Source organism: Lissotriton vulgaris, chromosome 10 (assembly GCF_964263255.1).
Source record: "Lissotriton vulgaris chromosome 10, aLisVul1.2, whole genome shotgun sequence".
In the NCBI taxonomy this organism is placed as follows: Eukaryota; Metazoa; Chordata; class Amphibia; order Caudata; family Salamandridae; genus Lissotriton; species Lissotriton vulgaris.
Window position 1 is genome coordinate 914,547,819 of NC_141698.1, and position 18,496 is coordinate 914,566,314.

The 18,496-nt window shown below is 39.4% G+C and overlaps 2 protein-coding genes across 2 annotated transcripts in view; both read left to right on the forward strand.

The window, feature by feature from the left end:
- Positions 1 to 18,496, forward strand: part of TMEM196 (transmembrane protein 196) — a 299,739-nt gene that overhangs the window by 267,848 nt on the left and 13,395 nt on the right. The gene's annotated exons all lie outside the window — the stretch shown is intronic.
- LOC147689006 (uncharacterized) lies at positions 5,501 to 8,032 on the forward strand. The gene has a single exon (XM_086942297.1). It carries the CDS (start codon positions 5,501 to 5,503, stop codon positions 8,030 to 8,032), a length of 2,532 nt encoding a protein of 843 aa, XP_086798423.1.

An 18,496-nucleotide genomic window follows, 5' to 3' on the forward strand; every position in this document is an offset into this window, starting at 1 on the left:
GGGCTCATTTGTATTATTTATGGTATTTGCGAAGGTGCATGACGGTGCGCCACCAAGAACCTGTATATATTCCAATTCATATTGACAAGCCTGTTACCATTACAATGGATCAGTGAGCCAATTGCACTTGCTGGTTCATAAAATAAGTAACTGTCACTAAGCTCTAGGTAAGAGGAGCATTGACAAAGGCGATAGTATTGGCATAATATGGAAAGACCATTTGTGCGTGGTGTTGCTCAAATTGGCACATTAAAGCCTGATACTTTGACTCTGCAAATTATTGTGGTGTTGGTTAGCAGTTGAGTTTTTATTGACTCTTAAGTTTTTATCTTTTGCACATAGAGCTCGGTGATGTTTGTGCTAAAAGGTGAAACCTGTCTCCTAAAGGATGGGAAAAAGGGTTTACATCAATTAGTGCATGAGCAAATGCCATTACGTTACAACTGCTGCAGCTCTGTCCTCCGGGCTGATGGTCAATCAATCAATCAATCAATCAATCAATCAATCAATCAATCAATCAATGCATTTGTAAAGCGCACTACTCACCCGGAGGGTCTCAAGGCGCTAGGGGAGGGGGGGGTCTGCTACTGCTCGAACAGCCAGGTCTTGAGCTGCTTCCTGAAGGTGAGGTGGTCCTGGGTCAGGCGGAGGTGGGTCGGGAGGGACTTCCAAGTCTTGGCGGCGAGGTAGGAGAAGGACCTTCCCCCTGTGGTGGCTCTTCGGATGCGGGGGACGGCGGGGAGGGCGAGGCCGGTCGATCGAAGCTGGCGTTTGGGAGCGTAGAAGTTGAGGCGGCTGTTGAGGTATCCTGGGCCTTGGTTGTGTAGGGATTTGTGTGCGTGGGTGAGGAGACGGAAGGTGATTCTCTTGTTGACCGGGAGCCAGTGCAGGTCTCTCAGGTGTCCGGAGATGTGGTTGTGACATGGGATGTCCAGGATAAGTCGTGCTGAGGCGTTCTGGATCCGCTGGAGTCTCCTCTGGATTTTGGTGGTGGTTCCGGCGTAGAGGGAGTTGAAGTAGTCCAGACGGCTGGTGACGAGGGCCTGGGTGACCGTCTTCCTGGTCTCGGTGGGGATCCACCGGAAGATCTTCTGTAGCATGCGCAGGATGTTGAAGCACGTCGAGGAGACGGCGTTGACTTGTCTGGTCATGGAGAGGGAGGAGTCCAGGATGAAGCCCAGGTTGCGGGCGTGATCTGTCGGTTTGGGTGCGGTGCCCAGGGCGGGGGGCCACTAGGAGTCGTCCCAGGCAGAGGGCGAGGAGCCCAAGATGAGGACTTCCCTCTTGTCTGAGTTCAATTTCAGGCGGCTGTTCTTCATCCATTCGGCTACCTCTTTCATCCCATTGTGTAGGTTGGCTCTGGCGGTGGTTGGGTCGTTGGTGAGGGAGAGGATCAGCTGGGTGTCGTCGGCGTAGGAGATGATGTTGAGGTTGTGCTGGCGTGCGATGGCAGCGAGGGGGCTCATGTAGACGTTGAAGAGGGTAGGGCTGAGCGAGGAGCCTTGAGGAACGCCGCAGATGACTTAGGTGGCTTCTGATCTGAACGGGGGGAGGCGGACTCTCTGTATCCTTCCGGCGAGGAAGGAGATGATCCACTCCAGTGCCTTCTCCTGGATTCCGACGTTGCTGAGTCACTGCACTAGGGTACGGTGGCAGACAGTGTCGAGTTCTGTTAAGCACATGTCAGAGTTCTGTTAAGCACATGTACCAACATGTATAATGAACAGGCCCAGTATTGCAGAACTTCAAATACTTTCTCAGATCTATTGATTCTTTCTTGCAGTCTTTTCTTTGGTCCATTGCTTTTACCAGTAGTATTAATGAGACCAGCTATGAGTGGGTAAAAAGTGGCTAGTACTGGAATGCTAATCAAAGAGGAGTGAGCAAGCTACCTAGTTCCTTAAAGACGTCCCTCACACATAGTGTGGGAATTTTTTTTTTTTTTTTTTAAGACCCCCCGACCTGGTTGGTTTCATGCATTATCATTGGGGGTTCCACTCGAGACCACCACATCACTTAGGAACACCACCACATCACTCAGGGGCACCACCACATCATTCAGGGACACCACCACATCACTCAGGGGCACCACCACATCACTCAGGGACACCACCACATCACTCAGGGACACCACCACATCACTCAGGGCCCCCCCACCACATCACTCAGGGACACCACCACATCACTCAGGGGCACCACCACATCACTCAGGGACACCACCACATCACTCAGGGGCACCACCACATCACTCAGGGGCACCACCACATCACTCAGGGACACCACTACATCACTCGGGAACACCACCACATCACTCAGCCCAACCACATCATCACTCAGCACCACAACAGCAGTGTCCTTGCTTGCTACCAACAACCATTGTCGTAGGCAATAGGACTCGCATTAGGAACGTGTAAGCTATTGGCTTTGTGAATAACAATGCTATTAATTTATATATTCTCAAAGCCAACACATATTTAAAAAAATGTCATTTACAGTACCAATAGCTCACTCTTTCCTAATGCGAGACCTATTGCAAATGCTTGTTTTAATAAGTGTGCCCTTAGCCATGATTGAAGTCAGTGGTGGATGTAGGGCAAGGAATTGGTGACCTCACAGGTGAGGAGAAGGGCTCCACATGGGTTGGCTTGGTGGACCATGAGAGTATAGATAGAGGGATCCAACTGGGTTCAGGAAGACGTAGAACAGGAATAGTCCCCTGCTGTTTGGGCCAGTTTCCGTGTTGTATCGCCCTAAGCAGGGAATCCCATCCAGGTATCGTTTGGTCTACCCTGGCATTAGGCTGGAAGGGGGTTGTGTTGGAAATGGCCCTTTTTGCAGGGTTATCCCCAAACTTTAGCTTCTTCCTCCTTTATTTTTCCTGACCTATGGTTGTTGACAATAGGACTCTGCAAACTTTACCACTGCTGATCAGTGCTAAAGTGCATATGCTCTCTGTAGAAATTGTTATTGTGAGTGGTTATCCATGATTGGCATATTTGTTTTACCATAGGTCCCTAGTAAAGTGCACTGAGTGTGCCAGGGCTGGTGAATCAAATGCTACTAGTAGCCCTAAAATGGTTTCTCAGGCCTGCCACCGCAGTGCCTGTGTGAAGTTGTAACTGCCATGCTGACATGGCCAGTGTGCAGTGTATGTAAAAGGTAGAGCATGTACTAGTGTGGGTGACATGCTCTGATAGTGAAATACTGACAATTTCGTTTATCACTACTGAAAGGCTATCTTGCCCATAGGCTATAATGGGAAATGCTGTGTATAATTTTTACCTGCATATCTTCCCATAGGAGCAAGATAGAAAATTAAAGAATTCCTAACACATAATTATGTGACAACGTTTTCAATACAGCATTGATGTTTTGAAGCGCTTGATCTGCTGTGATTTATGGATATTGACAGAAAAATGTCTCTTAAATGTAGCTATAAATGAACCTGCTTTGTGCGTATGGGTCTGCTGCAAGTTAAGAGCTAATTAAATATTGTAGGGTACGTGCCCATTTTTAGCAAATTTTTGCAATGTTTTACCTGTGCCTGTGCATGTTCAGAAAGGACACGCTGGTTAAAATGTTCAAGCCGATTAAATATTATAACACTTAAGGGTGGGTTATTATAGCACCGTATTACACTTATATGTTGCATATTACTTAGTGAGCTAGGATTTGGGTGTTAAATATGCCCTTTCACAATTCCCTATAGGTAGACAACATATTGTAATAAGTCTATATAATTAGAATAAAATTATTTAAATAATTAAATTGATAAATATAAGTATGTACTTAGGTACACATATACATACAGAGTGTGACATTCATAAAATGGAGAGGCGTGGCAATTGTTCAAGGATTAAGATTATTTTTACATCGTAGGAGTAATGGCAGAAGCAGGAGCAAAAAAAAGAATTTCTAAAAATCGAGGTCCATACCACAAACATTTAATATTGGTAAGTGATTTAGGATGTTTGAATGGGTGTATGTGTGCCTTTGAATGATAAAACTCAGTCCAGCATTGGTGAAACATGTAGAGGACATACAGTAATCCCACATACCGATTTGTGTATTGTTGCATTCCTGAAGCTGTGTGAGCTGCAAACTGGAGAGGGAAGAGTTAGGCTTCACCTATACACTTCCAAGGGTTCTCTTTGATTTAGTGACAGGTCACCATAAAGGGACCTGGGCACATCTTAGAAAGTAGATAAGAGTGATAAGAGAATCATAAAAAACAGGGCTCACTAGCCCAACATTTTGAAGCACATATCATAGTGCCTGACATCAGTTATGTGTGCTAGTCACTCCTTTTGGCCTGTGAGAGCCTCAGAGCCTGCAGTGTGTGGTTGATTGGGCTGTGTGCGCCAGACTCACATTGACCTGACTGCAGCAGTTAAGATCCCCTACAGATGGGGGGCACTCAGGAACTCCAGAGGCTTCACCCTACCTGGATGGGAGCTAATCATTCAATGCCGTCCATATAATATGGTAGAATGATCCAATCTCCCCATATCCTCTGTTACAGGTGGCTTCCGCCCTACGTCCCATTTTCAACAGGTGTAGTACATGCAATGTATGCACTACGCAGTATTTTGATTTGGACTAGACAGAACCGGGCCCTGATTACTACCTCCCTTGGAGAGGCTAGGGCCTCGAGCCAGTCTTCCTCTTGTAGGTCCGGAATATCAACAAGAGGGTTAAAAGAGTAAACATTTTAAAAAATTGTAAAAATAGAGCTTAATGGGATTCAAAAGTTGACCTCGCCTCTTGTTAGACTTATGAATTTTGATCGCCAGCACAGTTTGGAAGATATACTTTTATAAACGTGTTTCTTTATTTTATAGGAATCAATGGAAACAACAAAAATGTTAACACCAATTTTAGGTATTCTAGATAAAAATATCATACTTTCCAATGCAATTGGTGATAAACCAGGTGTACAGGATGAATGTAGTCAATCAAAAAAAACAGGTAAAAACTTTGTAACTACCATTATCATATCACAACCATGTAAAATAGTTTATTTAACTGTTAATTGTGCATGTTGTAGTGTAATAACTCTCATTGAGTATAAATTGAGCTGCCATGCTCTCTCTATGCTCTTTTACAAATTATGCTACTACAGAAAGCTTGTACTACAGAAAGCTTGTACACATAGGCATCTACAAAAACCTTTCTCCTCAGGGTAAGATGTTCAAGAAATGGGCTTTGACAAATGACTTGCACCATAACAGCTCCCTCTTTGTAATCAATGCGTTTTTACCAAACGGACATACAATTCCCTTCACGTTAAGTGTGAGGGGTTAAATGATTACAAATCTAAAGGAAAGATCAAGGTAGAACTATATTATCACATCCCACCCTGTTACCTCATCAGACAACTTTATTCTGTGTTAACTGACATTCCCATGGATGGTGTGTGTGTTAATAAGTGAATGGATTTTCTGTACTGCACAGTACTTCATTTAGGGCAGCTTCATAAACTAATTTCTAATAGGCTTCAATGCATGTTTTGTTTAGTTTATGCACAGATCCTAAAGAGTTACAAACTGAAGTAGTCTCATTCTTTATTATGGAATATAATTTAGGTACTCCGACATATGACTTTGATGAAGAGGCTTATGAGGAATTACACACATCTGGACATCAGAATGAATATGCGGATGAAAGAGAAAATAGTTTTGATCCAGAAGACAATGAAATCGGTTTTGAAGCACAAGACTTTACAGAGAATGTAGTAAACAATATAACTATTGTAAATGAGGGTGAAAGTAATATTTCTGAAAAGCATGAAATCCAAGAAGACAACTTTTTATTTAAAGGTTCACAACACACTGTGCAAGCTGTCCTACTGCTTATCATTTGCTTTGCGGTTAGATTTAGAATTTCTGATGAGGCATTAGGGGCACTACTGGACTTAATCTGCTGCATTTTACCAGTGCCTAATAAAATGATTAACTCGTTATTCAAACTTAAGATGTTTATTAAAAAATACATCACTATTCCTAAGATACGAAACTACTGTTCCTCTTGCTATGAAAGCATCAGCGATAATGCAAAGATATGCACGAACACCCATTGTCTGAAGGATCTTACAGAGCCTGGTGCTGTTGCTTTTTTTGTCCAACACTCCATAATTGAACAGCTAAATACTATGTTTAAGAGGAGAGATTTTACGGAGGAAGTGAGAACACACAGATATGAGCACTACAAACAGAATGGAAACTCTGTAATAGGTGATGTTTATGATGGAATTGGATACAAAAACCTGTTTGATAAGGGGATATTAAGTATGAAAAACAATATCTCTTTTGTTCTGAACACAGATGGAGTCAACATTTTTAAAAGTAGTAAACTAAGCATGTGGCCTGTGTATTTAATGATTAATGAGCTCTCCGTAACAAAACGCAAAGCAAAAGAAAACATGCTTGTCTATGGAATTTGGATTGGGCAAAGAAAGCCATATATGTGGACATACCTACATCCTTTAACTGAGGAATTGAGTCGTTTGGAAAAGGGAGTTATGTTTACAGATCATACAGGCTCTGTTTTTGTATGTCGTGCTGCACTACTTTCATGTACTTGTGATCTACCAGCTCGTTGTTTGGTTACCAACAGTAAGCAGTTCAATGGGAAATTTAGCTGTTGGTCCTGTTTACAGCCAGGTATGACTTCAAGATCGGGAATGGGGCATTGTCATGTTTTTCCTTACAATGATGATGATCCTAAAGGACCACAAAGAACAACTGAAAATCTGAAGAATGATATCAATGAAACATTAGCTAAAATACAACAGGGTGAACATGAATATTCAGTTCATGGTGTGAAAGGCCCTTTCCGGTTTCTATTCCTTTCCCTTTTCCCATGTATTAATGGATTTCGTTTAGATTATATGCATGGGGTCTGCGCTGGTGTAATGAAACTGATGCTCACATTATGGTTCGGGAAGCAATATGAGAAGTCATGCTTTTCAGCACACTCTTACAGAGACCTTGTTAGCAAGAGATTACAGGCTATCAAGCCTCCACTTAACATATCAAGACCTCCTCGTAGCCTTGAAGATGTCCATTTATGGAAATCCTCTGAATACAGAAACTTCTTGCTCTTCTGGGGAATTCCAGTACTAGCTGATGTATTACCCAATCAGTTATTTGTACATTTTTGCCTCTTCTCGAAAGGAATATATTTACTAGATAAAGAAAGTCTAACATTTTCAGAAATCGACCGAGCAGAGACTTGCTTGCTCACCTTTGTCAAAATTTTTGCAGACCTGTATGATCAGAGGTTCATGACTATGAATATTCATCAGTTAGTGCATCTTTCAGACTGTGTACGCCACAATGGGCCACTCTTTTCAAATAACTGTTTTCATTTTGAAGACCTAAATGGCTACATAGTGTCTCACATCTCTGGAACACAAAATGTAGAAATGCAAATTTTAAATACTGTGACATTAATTCAGATGATACCATTACTTAAAGCAACCTGCAATATTGATGGCGAGATAGAAAATGCAATCAATAGACTTATGGATCCATCGATACGTGTGGAGAGAATGGAGATAATAGATGGGTGCTTTCAAATGGGGAAAGTGACTATAAAAGATTTAACAAATGATGAGTTCCTGGCAGCTCAAAAAAGAGTATCTGTATACTTTGAAAGGAAAGTAGCATCATATGATAAAATTAGTTTAAGGAAGGGTTATTGCTATGTGTATGCAGCAAACTACAACAAACTAGTCAGACGGGACCAAAGTACAATAAAATATTTAGATAATTCAGAAATACAGTTTGGAAAAGTGTTGAAATTTATCCAGGTCACAGACATATATAGAAAAACTCACAACTTGGCACTATTAAATCCAATGCCTTGTGTAAACACATATTCCAGTGACTGCAATGTCCATCAAGTTAACCCAAGTTGGAACAAGATAATAGCAGTATATATTTCGGAAATAGTAGGAAGTTGCTGCTTTGTTTGTACCACAAAATTGTCATTTGTATGCGAATTCCCAAATCACTATGAGAGAGATTAGTGGATGCTGTTGTATTAGCCAAAATCTACATGCCCAGATCTTTAAAAGGTACCATACTTTTTGGCAGGTTTGAAAAACTGATCTGGGGGTTAGCAAACTTCACCCTGTAATTACTAGGAAATGATACACAATCCTCTGTGATCGGAAATGATACACATCACTTTAAACTGCAACCCTCTCCCCCACTGTATACCGGTAATTGCCAGGGCACCCGTAAGGATATGTTTACTTTTATGTGTTTACTTTTTATGTGTTTACTTTTACCAAATGTTTTTAGAAGTACATTTTAAGTACATTTTAAATGTTGTGTAAAAGCTAGGTTTTAACACCATAGGAATTCACACTGTTGTGTGCTATTATCAAATGTACTTAAGAAAATTAAATTAAATTCAACCATATAGTTTTCCAAGAGTTTTCAATGATAAATGAATGGGCTTCTGTCATTGATTGTGGAGATTGTTCATTGTCTTACCGATACCCCTTATAATTTACTTGTTATCTTTGGACTGTTGAAAATAAACCAAAAAGTCGCCCGAGTATTGTAATACTTTGACCATTAATTCATACAAATATATTATTGAGGAATGTAAGATCCTCCCACCTATGCATGTGTACTTGGGATATATCAACTAGTGTACCTGTTTATTTGTTAATATTGTGAATATTAGCCTAGCCATACCTTTTCGCTTTAGCAATTGACCCAAAAGGCTTTGGACATAACTTTTTATAGAATCTGCAGCTATCTGGGTAATTGCAGTAGTATTCAAATTGTATGTATTCAGTAAAAGTTCTGCATTGTAAATGAAGACTATACGGTTAGCATAGAAGTATTTGCTTAGTATTCAGCAGTAGCTTGAATAGTAGTCTGGGTAAGTGCAGTAGTATTCAAATTGTATGTATTCAGTAAAAGTTCTGCATTGTAAATGAAGACTATACGGTTAGCATAGAAGTATTTGCTTAGTATTCAGCAGTAGCTTGAATAGTAGTCTGGGTAAAGTGCAGTAGTATTCAAATTGTATGTATTCAGTAAAAGTTCTGCATTGTAAATGAAGACTATACGGTTAGCAAATAAGTATTTGCTTAGTATTCAGTTAGTGTTCAAGAAGTATCACTCACATATCTGTAGTCTTCATGCCCTAGCCTTCACAAAAAGAATACTACAGAATACTAAAATTGGCATAAAATAGTCTTCGAATGCTATAAAAACACAGGTTAACCACTAAATGTAGTATTCCACTTCGGTAAGGGAGGTTGTGTGTATTTCCTAAAAAACAACAACAAAATCACATAATACAAGGAACATAGAGCTAAGATGAAGAACAATTTTACCCCCTTTACCAATGAAAATCACATGCCCGAAAATATAAACATCCGTCAAATACAGTGGGATGCTCCATGTTATAAGGTCTTTCCTCCTCTTCCTTCTGTCCACCCTGTCATCCTTTCTTGTTCAACCTAGTTATACTTAGAATGTTCACAATGTCATAGAATCTGCTGTGGCTGCTGTGTCACAGATAACTCTAGGCTGAGCTAAGGGAAACAGCTCCTGGTGAGACATACTTACAGAGATACTTACAGGCCTACTTACCATTGATCCAGCGGGCCAAGAGAAATTCAGTCTCATATATACAACTCTACACCGCGATACTCACCATTTTCATAAATCTACACTAGGCCCATAAATGACTGAGACATGAATTGACCAACTGAATCATATGACCTAATTAATCAGTAACACTTTATAATACATTTAATTAAGTCAGTATCATAGGCAATGGATTAACTAATGGTAACTCAAGGAAACAAACAAGACCAGCTTGTCATTTCAAAATCTATTTTATTAACCTTATTATAAAGCAAAATGCATTTTTAAAGCGTAATTTCTTTTATTAGCATTTCATTGCACAAAACTATTTATTAGAAAGGCACATTTGACTGTAGGCTCAAACCAAAATCAGCATGAGAAGTGCTCAAACATTAAGGATTATCCCCTAAACCCTATTTCCCTAACTAAACTAAAGAAAACCTAAAGGGAAAAAGTAAAGTCTTAATGTATCTTACGTGAAGCAAAAGTCTGACAGCATCTCTGGAGCACAGGAACGAGCCAGCAGTGCTCCTTGCAAGGGGGCAATTTTAATACTTTTTTCTTATTTAAAACTAATTAAAAGAATACAAATATTCGAGCAACACAAAACACGATTAGACCAGAGACATCGTCCGATGAAGTCATTTGCCTTTCGCATAGAAAAAGTCACGTTTCTTCAAGAGTGGCATTGTTCATAGACTAAGAGTGTCACAGGCTCTTCCATGATTCGCTACATTAGGTAAAGTCAACCGTTTGCTTCCTCCGTCCAAGCTTTTCCGCTGCTGGACATCCTGTCCTTGACCATGAAAACTTATTCAAATGTTCATTCAATATTTCCGCACTGCCTTGCTTTTACGAGTGACTTTCAAAGAATTATTGTAGAAAATATTTTTGCTTTTCCAAACACTGCTGTGCAAGGTCCAACTTTGACAGGGCTTCGGACATCCATTTTGGAAATAGTCCACAGGCCTCTTTTAGCAAGAGTCTAGTAGGCAAGGAAACACAAGACAATAATTAATTCAAGAAATGATAATTATTCTGTTACCCACCTGCTTGACTAATATTTAACCCATTAATCTATGTTACCTAGCTTTGCATACAAAAGATAAACATAGCATAATCACATAAGATGACACAACATAAACAAAAGCACATTTAAAAGAATGCACATGCTAATATTTGAAACAGCCGCAGTTAATGTTCATCAAAACGAAAGACAAAGTAAATGTATTATTTAAAACGGAATGACAAACATGACAAGAGCACAAATAATAAACCTGTGTGTTCGTGTTGGTGCACATTATTCTAGGTTGAATAAGTATACAAAAACATGCAACACCCATTAGTAAATTTAAAAATCACCAAACAAACCCAAAAATGTATTCTAAATTTTACTCTAAGTAATACCATATAATGATCTCTCTCTGTGTTAGTAAATCTAAACTCCTGTTTCATCAGTCTGTCTGGTACTCTCATATTGAGCCCTGCGGAATTCATCCATTTCTATCTCCTTTTACTGAGCCTTTCTAAGTTTATAAATCCTTCTTTTTTCCCTCACATGCTTCTTTCTCTTATGAATCATCCAACTGATTTTTAACAAAAGTGTCACTATAACAATGATTATTACAGGGTAAAGCACTTTGCCAATGATTGGACTGCCAATATCTGCAAACCATTCTTTTATTGCCCCAAATCTCTTTGCCAAACGTTCAGAAAAACTGTCACTTTCCATGGGTTCTATTTCTGAGTGAAATTCTGTAATATTCTTGATCAATAATTCTATGTTCTGACTCTTGTCTGGGATATATGTGCAGCAATGCTGAACATGCAAAATCCCACAGACTCTTCCCTCTTTTGCTAGAAGGATGTCTAACGCAAGCCGGTTTTGCAGAACCATGTTCTGGTAGCAATAAGTTCAGTATTAACCAACTGAAAGCCACCTGCAGTATCAGTGGACAACCTGTCAACAATTGTGGAAACTTTTCTGATTTTAACTGAATTCAAGGTAATCCCTACCATAGGAATTATGGCGACAAATATATCTCCCATGATCTCAGAAAAGCTTTCTCTTTTAAATCTATTCAGATGTTTGCCAATTTTGAATGAACCTTCTCCATTTCTGTCAACATGGAACATCTTAGGAAAGACAAGACAAAAGTAACATGTACTATACCAATGGTCAGGAAGACTGAAATATACTTTGTTTCCACAAACAAAATAGATTCCTGGGAAAATTGGGTCTTTACCACCTTTAAATCCCCATCCCGCTACAATCCGATAAGTGTCCTCACATTGGCTAGCACCGACAAAATAATTGTCGTAAAGCATGTTATCTCTTCTAATGCATAGCTTTCTACTAACTGGATCATCTATGTGAATAGCAGCATATCTATTTTCTCCATTTAACTTCTCGTCTTCGATTTGCCAAAACTTGGATTTAGTTTGTTTCAGCATCTCATTCCTTATATAAATCGCCCTCCTCTCCTCAACCTGATCAAGGAAAGATCTTTCTTCATCTCTCATTTTGCAAGTTAAATTATTCTTGTAAGCGTACTCATAGGTAAGCTCATTTGTTACCAGGAAGAATTCCCTCATCTGCTTAGCAGGCCTAACTTTGTTAAGACTATGCCCAATCTTTAAGTTAGCAAAAATCTCATCGAAGTCTGAGTAATAATACTCCAGTCGACCTGTTTGATAAAACAAGCTTGATATAACACTGCATGTTATTCCATAAGTAAGCGGAAGCATATTATACTTGACCCCTTCACAAACTGAAGTAGGAAGCTTAACACACACATAACAATCCTTAACATCCATGACTCTAACATACTCCGATAGAAGTCTTGAAAAAGAATTAGCAGAAAAATCTCCAACAGATCTGTCCTGATGGATCTCTGGTTTATGCTCAATGACCCTGTTAGTTTTCCATGCGATGTCATGATCAGCCTGTTTAGACTCAGCTTTGCTTGTCATATTCACCTTGTAATCCTCCCTATCAATGCCAAGAGGGAAGATGACTGCCAAAATTAACCAAAACTAGAATGATTAGAATCACACAAATAGAAGAGATTTTACAACATCTTCTAAGAATTGCACACCTTGAATTATCAGTATTAGGCATTATCACTCAGCACAAACTAAAACCAAAATTGAAAACTAAAATTAGTGTATTATCTCTAAATAATAATAATAATAACACTCTCCTCTTTTTAATTTTTTTTTAGTAACCCTCTAACAACTTTTCTTCGACCTTGCGTCCAAAAAGTGTAACCAGCTAACACAATTTCTTCGACCTTGTGTCACCTAACACAATATCTTCAGCCTTATCCCAAAAACAAACCTCAACCTAAAGAAAGCTAAACCCTAATCATTGTCACTATTTTCTTCTAAATCTTCTTGGCTGCTACTGCTAACCTCGACTACTGGTGGAATCAAGATGTAGGCCCACTCTGGAGATTTGTACTTGTGATTTGGCTTTAATGGTCTCTTGCTCTTTCTAGTAATTACTTCAATTTTCTTTCCAGCTTGCTCTCTTGTGTCTAAATCACTCTTCTGACTTGACACTTCGTTAACTTGTTCTTTTGATTTATTAACCAATTTGAATTTTAAGTTTTCTTTTGGCCAGACGTCACCTTTTCTCAAAAGCTTCTTCTCAGGCTCAATTTCATTACATTCAGCTTTCCAAGCTCTTTTTCTGAATCTTCTTATTTCAGACTCTTCATCACTGTCATCAGAATCAGTTTCAGAGATTTCAATACTGTATCTAGGAACTTCTTTACTCGGCAGCTTCACTCCATTAGGAAAAACATCTCTGTAGCTGGTACTTGGCAATTCATCCTCTTCCTCCGGAATTACTTTTAACTTCCCAGTTCCAGAATTTCTGTTCCTGCTTTTAGAGTTTCCAATCTGCTTTTCAATACTTTCCTGATCTTGAATCTTTTCTGACACAGTTTCTTTTTCAGACCTCTTTTCTAGAGCATCTTCATCATTATCTGAATCAACAACAACGATGTCTAGATCTTTTTCATTTGATGCTTGATTTAGTTCCGAATTTTCCAGATATTGACCTCCCTGTCGATCTTCAGAATCTGGATTTTCAGGTTCTTCTTCTGAATCAGAATCAGCTGTAGTGTTGTCACTATCTCCGTCAGGGTTATCAGGTGCAGGTACACGAAGTGTATGGCTAGCATGCACCCACCTTTTCAGACCCCTGCACTTTACTGCATTTGTTGTAACTAAAATCACTTGTCTTCCTTTCTGCCACCTGGGTACCAAACGGTTCCTCCTCCGATGAACCTTTGTCCTGACCCAATCTCCTGGCAATAGATCATGAGCCTGCTCCTTTTCTTTTGAAATCACATCTGTTCCCACCTGATGGAATACAGAAGTTACGACGTCAGAGAGCTGCTTACAATAGTCTAAAATTGCACTATCATTTATTGCCAACAACTTCCCAACTGGAACAAAAGCCTGTCTCATTACCCTTCCCATGAGTATGTCATGAGGGCTAAGACCTGTTTTCTTATCTGGAGTGCTTCTCAAAGACATTAAAACAAGTGGAAGTGCATCTGTCCATTTTATTCCTGTAGCTAAACACATTTTTGAAATTCTGTTTTTGATTGTGCCATTGATTTGCTCTATGACACCTGATGCTTCTGGTCTGTAAGCACAGTGTAATTTTTGTTTAATGCCAAATGCTTCGCAAATTAATCCAATCAGTCTGTTTTCAAAATGTGTGCCACGATCACTTTCAATAGTTACTGGAAAACCATATCTAGGTATGATCTCCCTTAAATGCAATTTTGCCACAGTGATTGAATCATTATGAAGTGTTGGGAACGCTTCCACCCATCTTGAAAACAAACAGACAATAACATGAACGTACCTCAACTTGTTATGTGGTGGCATGTCAATGAAATCCATTTGCAACCTGGTAAAAGGACCACCCTCCCATCCTATGGATCCCATGCTTAAAAACTGTTTTTCTGTTTGGATTGATTTGCTGACAGATCAAACAACGTTGGCAAAGCGACTCTGCAATAACCCTAAATTTTGGATTATACCAAGTCTCCCTGAACTGTCTAATCATTGTGTCTCTTCCTAAGTGACCTGGTCCATGGTACATCCATGCCATGTCAGCAATCATGCAATTGGGCATAACAGGTCTACCATCTTTATAGACCCAAATTCCATTTTCCTCTCGCTGTCTGCAACCTTCTTTGAGCCATGTGTTTTTCTCCTCATCGTCTGCCTCATCCTCTAAATATTTTACTCCCTGCCATGTTTCTACCACAGATATTAGCATGAGAGAGTTCATTATATGGTCATTATCTTTTTCCCGATTAAGTGAAAGATTATTTTTCGTACAATATCGTGCAGTTTCATCCGCAAAGGCATTTCCTTTAGTAATGTAATCTTGTCCTTTTTTATGTGCTCCGCATTTTACCATAGCAATTTTCTCTGGCAATTGAATACCATCAATCAGTCTTTTAATCAATTTTGCATTTCTAATCGGAGTTCCTGCAGAGGTTAAATAACCTCTCTGAGACCAGAGCTGACCATAGTCATGGACTACGCCATATCCATACTGACTATCAGTCACTATGGTAACCTTTTTCCCTGTTGCTTTTTCACAGGCACGAAATAAAGCAACTAATTCTGCCACTTGTGCTGAACGAATTCCTTCAAGAGTTGAACCCTCAACTATTTCAGAAACTGTACAGACTGAATAAGCTGCTCTCAAAATGCCCTCATCTGTTCTTAAACAGGAGCCATCAACAAAGTAAACAATGTCTGACTCTGGTAAAGGTACATCTTTAATTTAATTTTCTGGGTTTAGTTCAGTATTCCAAAACATCCAAACACTCATGATCAACATCATCAGCTTCATTGTCATTTTCAGGAACTACATTATCTGGTAAGAGTGTAGCTGGATTGAGATTAAGACATCTCGCAATAGATACATTATCTGATCCCAGAATAACTTTCTCGTATTTAGTCAGTCTGTTACTTGACAGATGCTTTGTTTTGCTTCTGGTAAGAAGTGTTTCAACTGAATGAAGTACATATACTTTTACAGGGAACCCCATTATAATTCCTTCACTTTGCTCAAGGCTTACACTTATTGCAGCCACTGCTTTTAAGCAACCTGGCAATGATTAAGCAACAGGATCGAGGACAGCTGAAAAGTAAGCTATAGGTTTTCTCATTTTTCCATGTTTCTGAATGAGAACTGACAGAGCACAACCTTCCCTTTCACTACAGTACAGCTCAAATTCCTTCTCATAATCAGGCATTCCCAATGCTGTTGCTTCACAGAGACTTTTCTTTACCTTTTCAATAGCCTCTAATTCTGTTTTTGTCAAAACAATCGGGTCCTTTATGTCTGCTTTTGTTAATCTTTGCAAAGGTTTTGCAATTACTGAAAACCCACAAATCCATTGGCGACAATAACCAACCATTCCTAGAAACATCCTGATCTGTCTTTGTGTTGTCGGTGGTTGTATTGCTCGAATCATTTTTATTCTCTCAATTGTCACTTGTCTGATTCCTTTACAATTCTGTGACCAAGGTATTTAACCTCTTGTTTGCAAAACTGTAGTTTCGCAGGTGACACTTTATGTCCCTCATCTGCTAAGCGATTCAAAAGTGTAATGGTGTCAGTCACACAATTTTCTCTTGTTTTTCCTGCAATCAGGAGGTCATCTATATACTGCACCAATGTTGACTCTCCAGGTCATTTTAAATCTTCCAGGGATCTTTTTAACAACTGATTAAAGATAGATGGACTCTCAGTATACCCTTGAGGGATACGACACCATGCTAATATGCAATCCTGGAACCGAAATGCAAAAATTTGCTGGCTATCTGGATGCAGTGGAACCGTAAAGAAGGCATTACACAGGTCAATGACTGTGTACCATTCTACATCATGTGGAATCTGATATAGAATTACCGCTGGATTTGGTACAACCGGACAGCAAGGAACAACTGTCTTATTAACCTTTCTCCGGTCCTGAACTATTCTGTACGTACCGTTTATCTTTTTAATTCCCATAATTGGCGAATTACATGGGCTGCTTTCAATCTCTCTCAAAACACCTTGCTTAATGAATTTTTCAATCACAGGAATAACACCCTCAATAGTTTCTGGCTTCATTTTGTACTGGAGAATATTAGGAAAATCTATTCCCTGTCTTACAGTAGTTTCATCAAACCCATTTCATCACCAGTTAAATCCCAAATTTTCGGATTTACTGTCTATTTCAATTCCTCAGGTAAGTTAGTTTTATCAAAAGCAGGGAACATTTTATTTTCTTTGTCAACCATTAGCAGTGTTAATTTGTACAAACCATCTTCTTCTAAAGTTTGAAGCTCAATACCTTCTGGTGAACAATAAATGTTACAATTCATCTTGCAAAGCAAGTACCATCCTAACTACCGTTACATACAACAAATCTGTGCTTGTCTTTGTAATTTCCAATTTCTACATCAACTGGCTTTGTCAGGTTTGTTTTAATCTACTGATTAGCCACACCAACTACCTGGATAGAATCACCTGAGAGAGGAAGATTTTCAATTTCCACTGACCTAACAGTAGAACGAGTAGCACCACTGTCCACAAGAAAAGTGATATCCTTATCATTCACTTTACCATTTACAAATGGACCAGACTGATCTACCTCAAGAGTGGCTCCAAGCACACACTCTTCTTCCTCCCTCAGGCACCGTCATGAGAAATCCTCTGAGTCACTGCTCTCATTTTCTTTTAGCCAAAATTGCTGAGAGACATTTGACACATTTACTTTTTGTGATCTTTTTACCTGTTCAGCTCCGCAGAAACCCATCTCTGGACTGTACCTCTGTGTATTCATGCAATTTGGCAAAGGTGGCTGTGGAATTATATTCTGCTAAATCAATTGGCTCTGCTGATTCACTAACTGTCGCTGTAGCAGTTGCTGCTGACTTATTTCATTTAACTGTTGCTGTAGCTGTTGCTGCTGATTTACCTCACTCTGCATCTGTGGATTCAATGATGAATTCTTTTAATTTCTGGGCGGATTTTTACACTCTCGCTTCCAGTGTCCAATTTCGCCGCAATTAAAACAAGGTAGCTTTTGTTTTAGCTCTTCAATATTTATATTAAAATTTGGCTTATTTGAAAAGTTCCCTTTGAACTTCCCTGGATTCTGCTGAAAATTTTTATTTTCCAATGTTGCTATCTGCTGTTCAGCTACCTTCATGTGTACCCACATTGCCTTTTCCTTGAGTTTCTTTTGCTTTGCATCTAACTCATCACTGCAGTATTTTGCCTTTCTCAGGATGTCATCAACTGAGAGTGATTGCCAACCGACAATTCCGGTTCTAATCATATCCCCAATCTCAGGTCTCAGGCCATGAACAAACCTGTAAATGAAGTGGCTCATGTCACTTTCACTTAATTTTTCATAGCCACTGTATTGTTTAAATACCAGGAGTAACCTTTCATAATAGGAATGAACTGATTCTTTTGGTTCTTGATTTGTTCTGTCTATTTTAACCCAATCTACTTCTTTCTCAGGAATCTTGGGGCATATCACCAAGCAATAGCGATAATTATCGATATTGCTTGGTTAGAGACAAAAATTTGCCGATGAGCTGTGGCGATTTTTACCGCAAATAAACCTTGGTATCACCAAGGTTTATCGCAAATGCGATAAAAATCGCCGCAATGCATGAATATCGCTGAAAAGTCAGGGATATTCATGCATTACCGAGCTAATGCTCTTAGCCATGTTGGATAACATGGCTAAGAACTGCTCAGGGCAGGTGTTAGCTTTTGGAGATATTCGCGCTCAGCGCGAATATCTCCAAAAGTTGGTAATAGGAGATAGCGATGT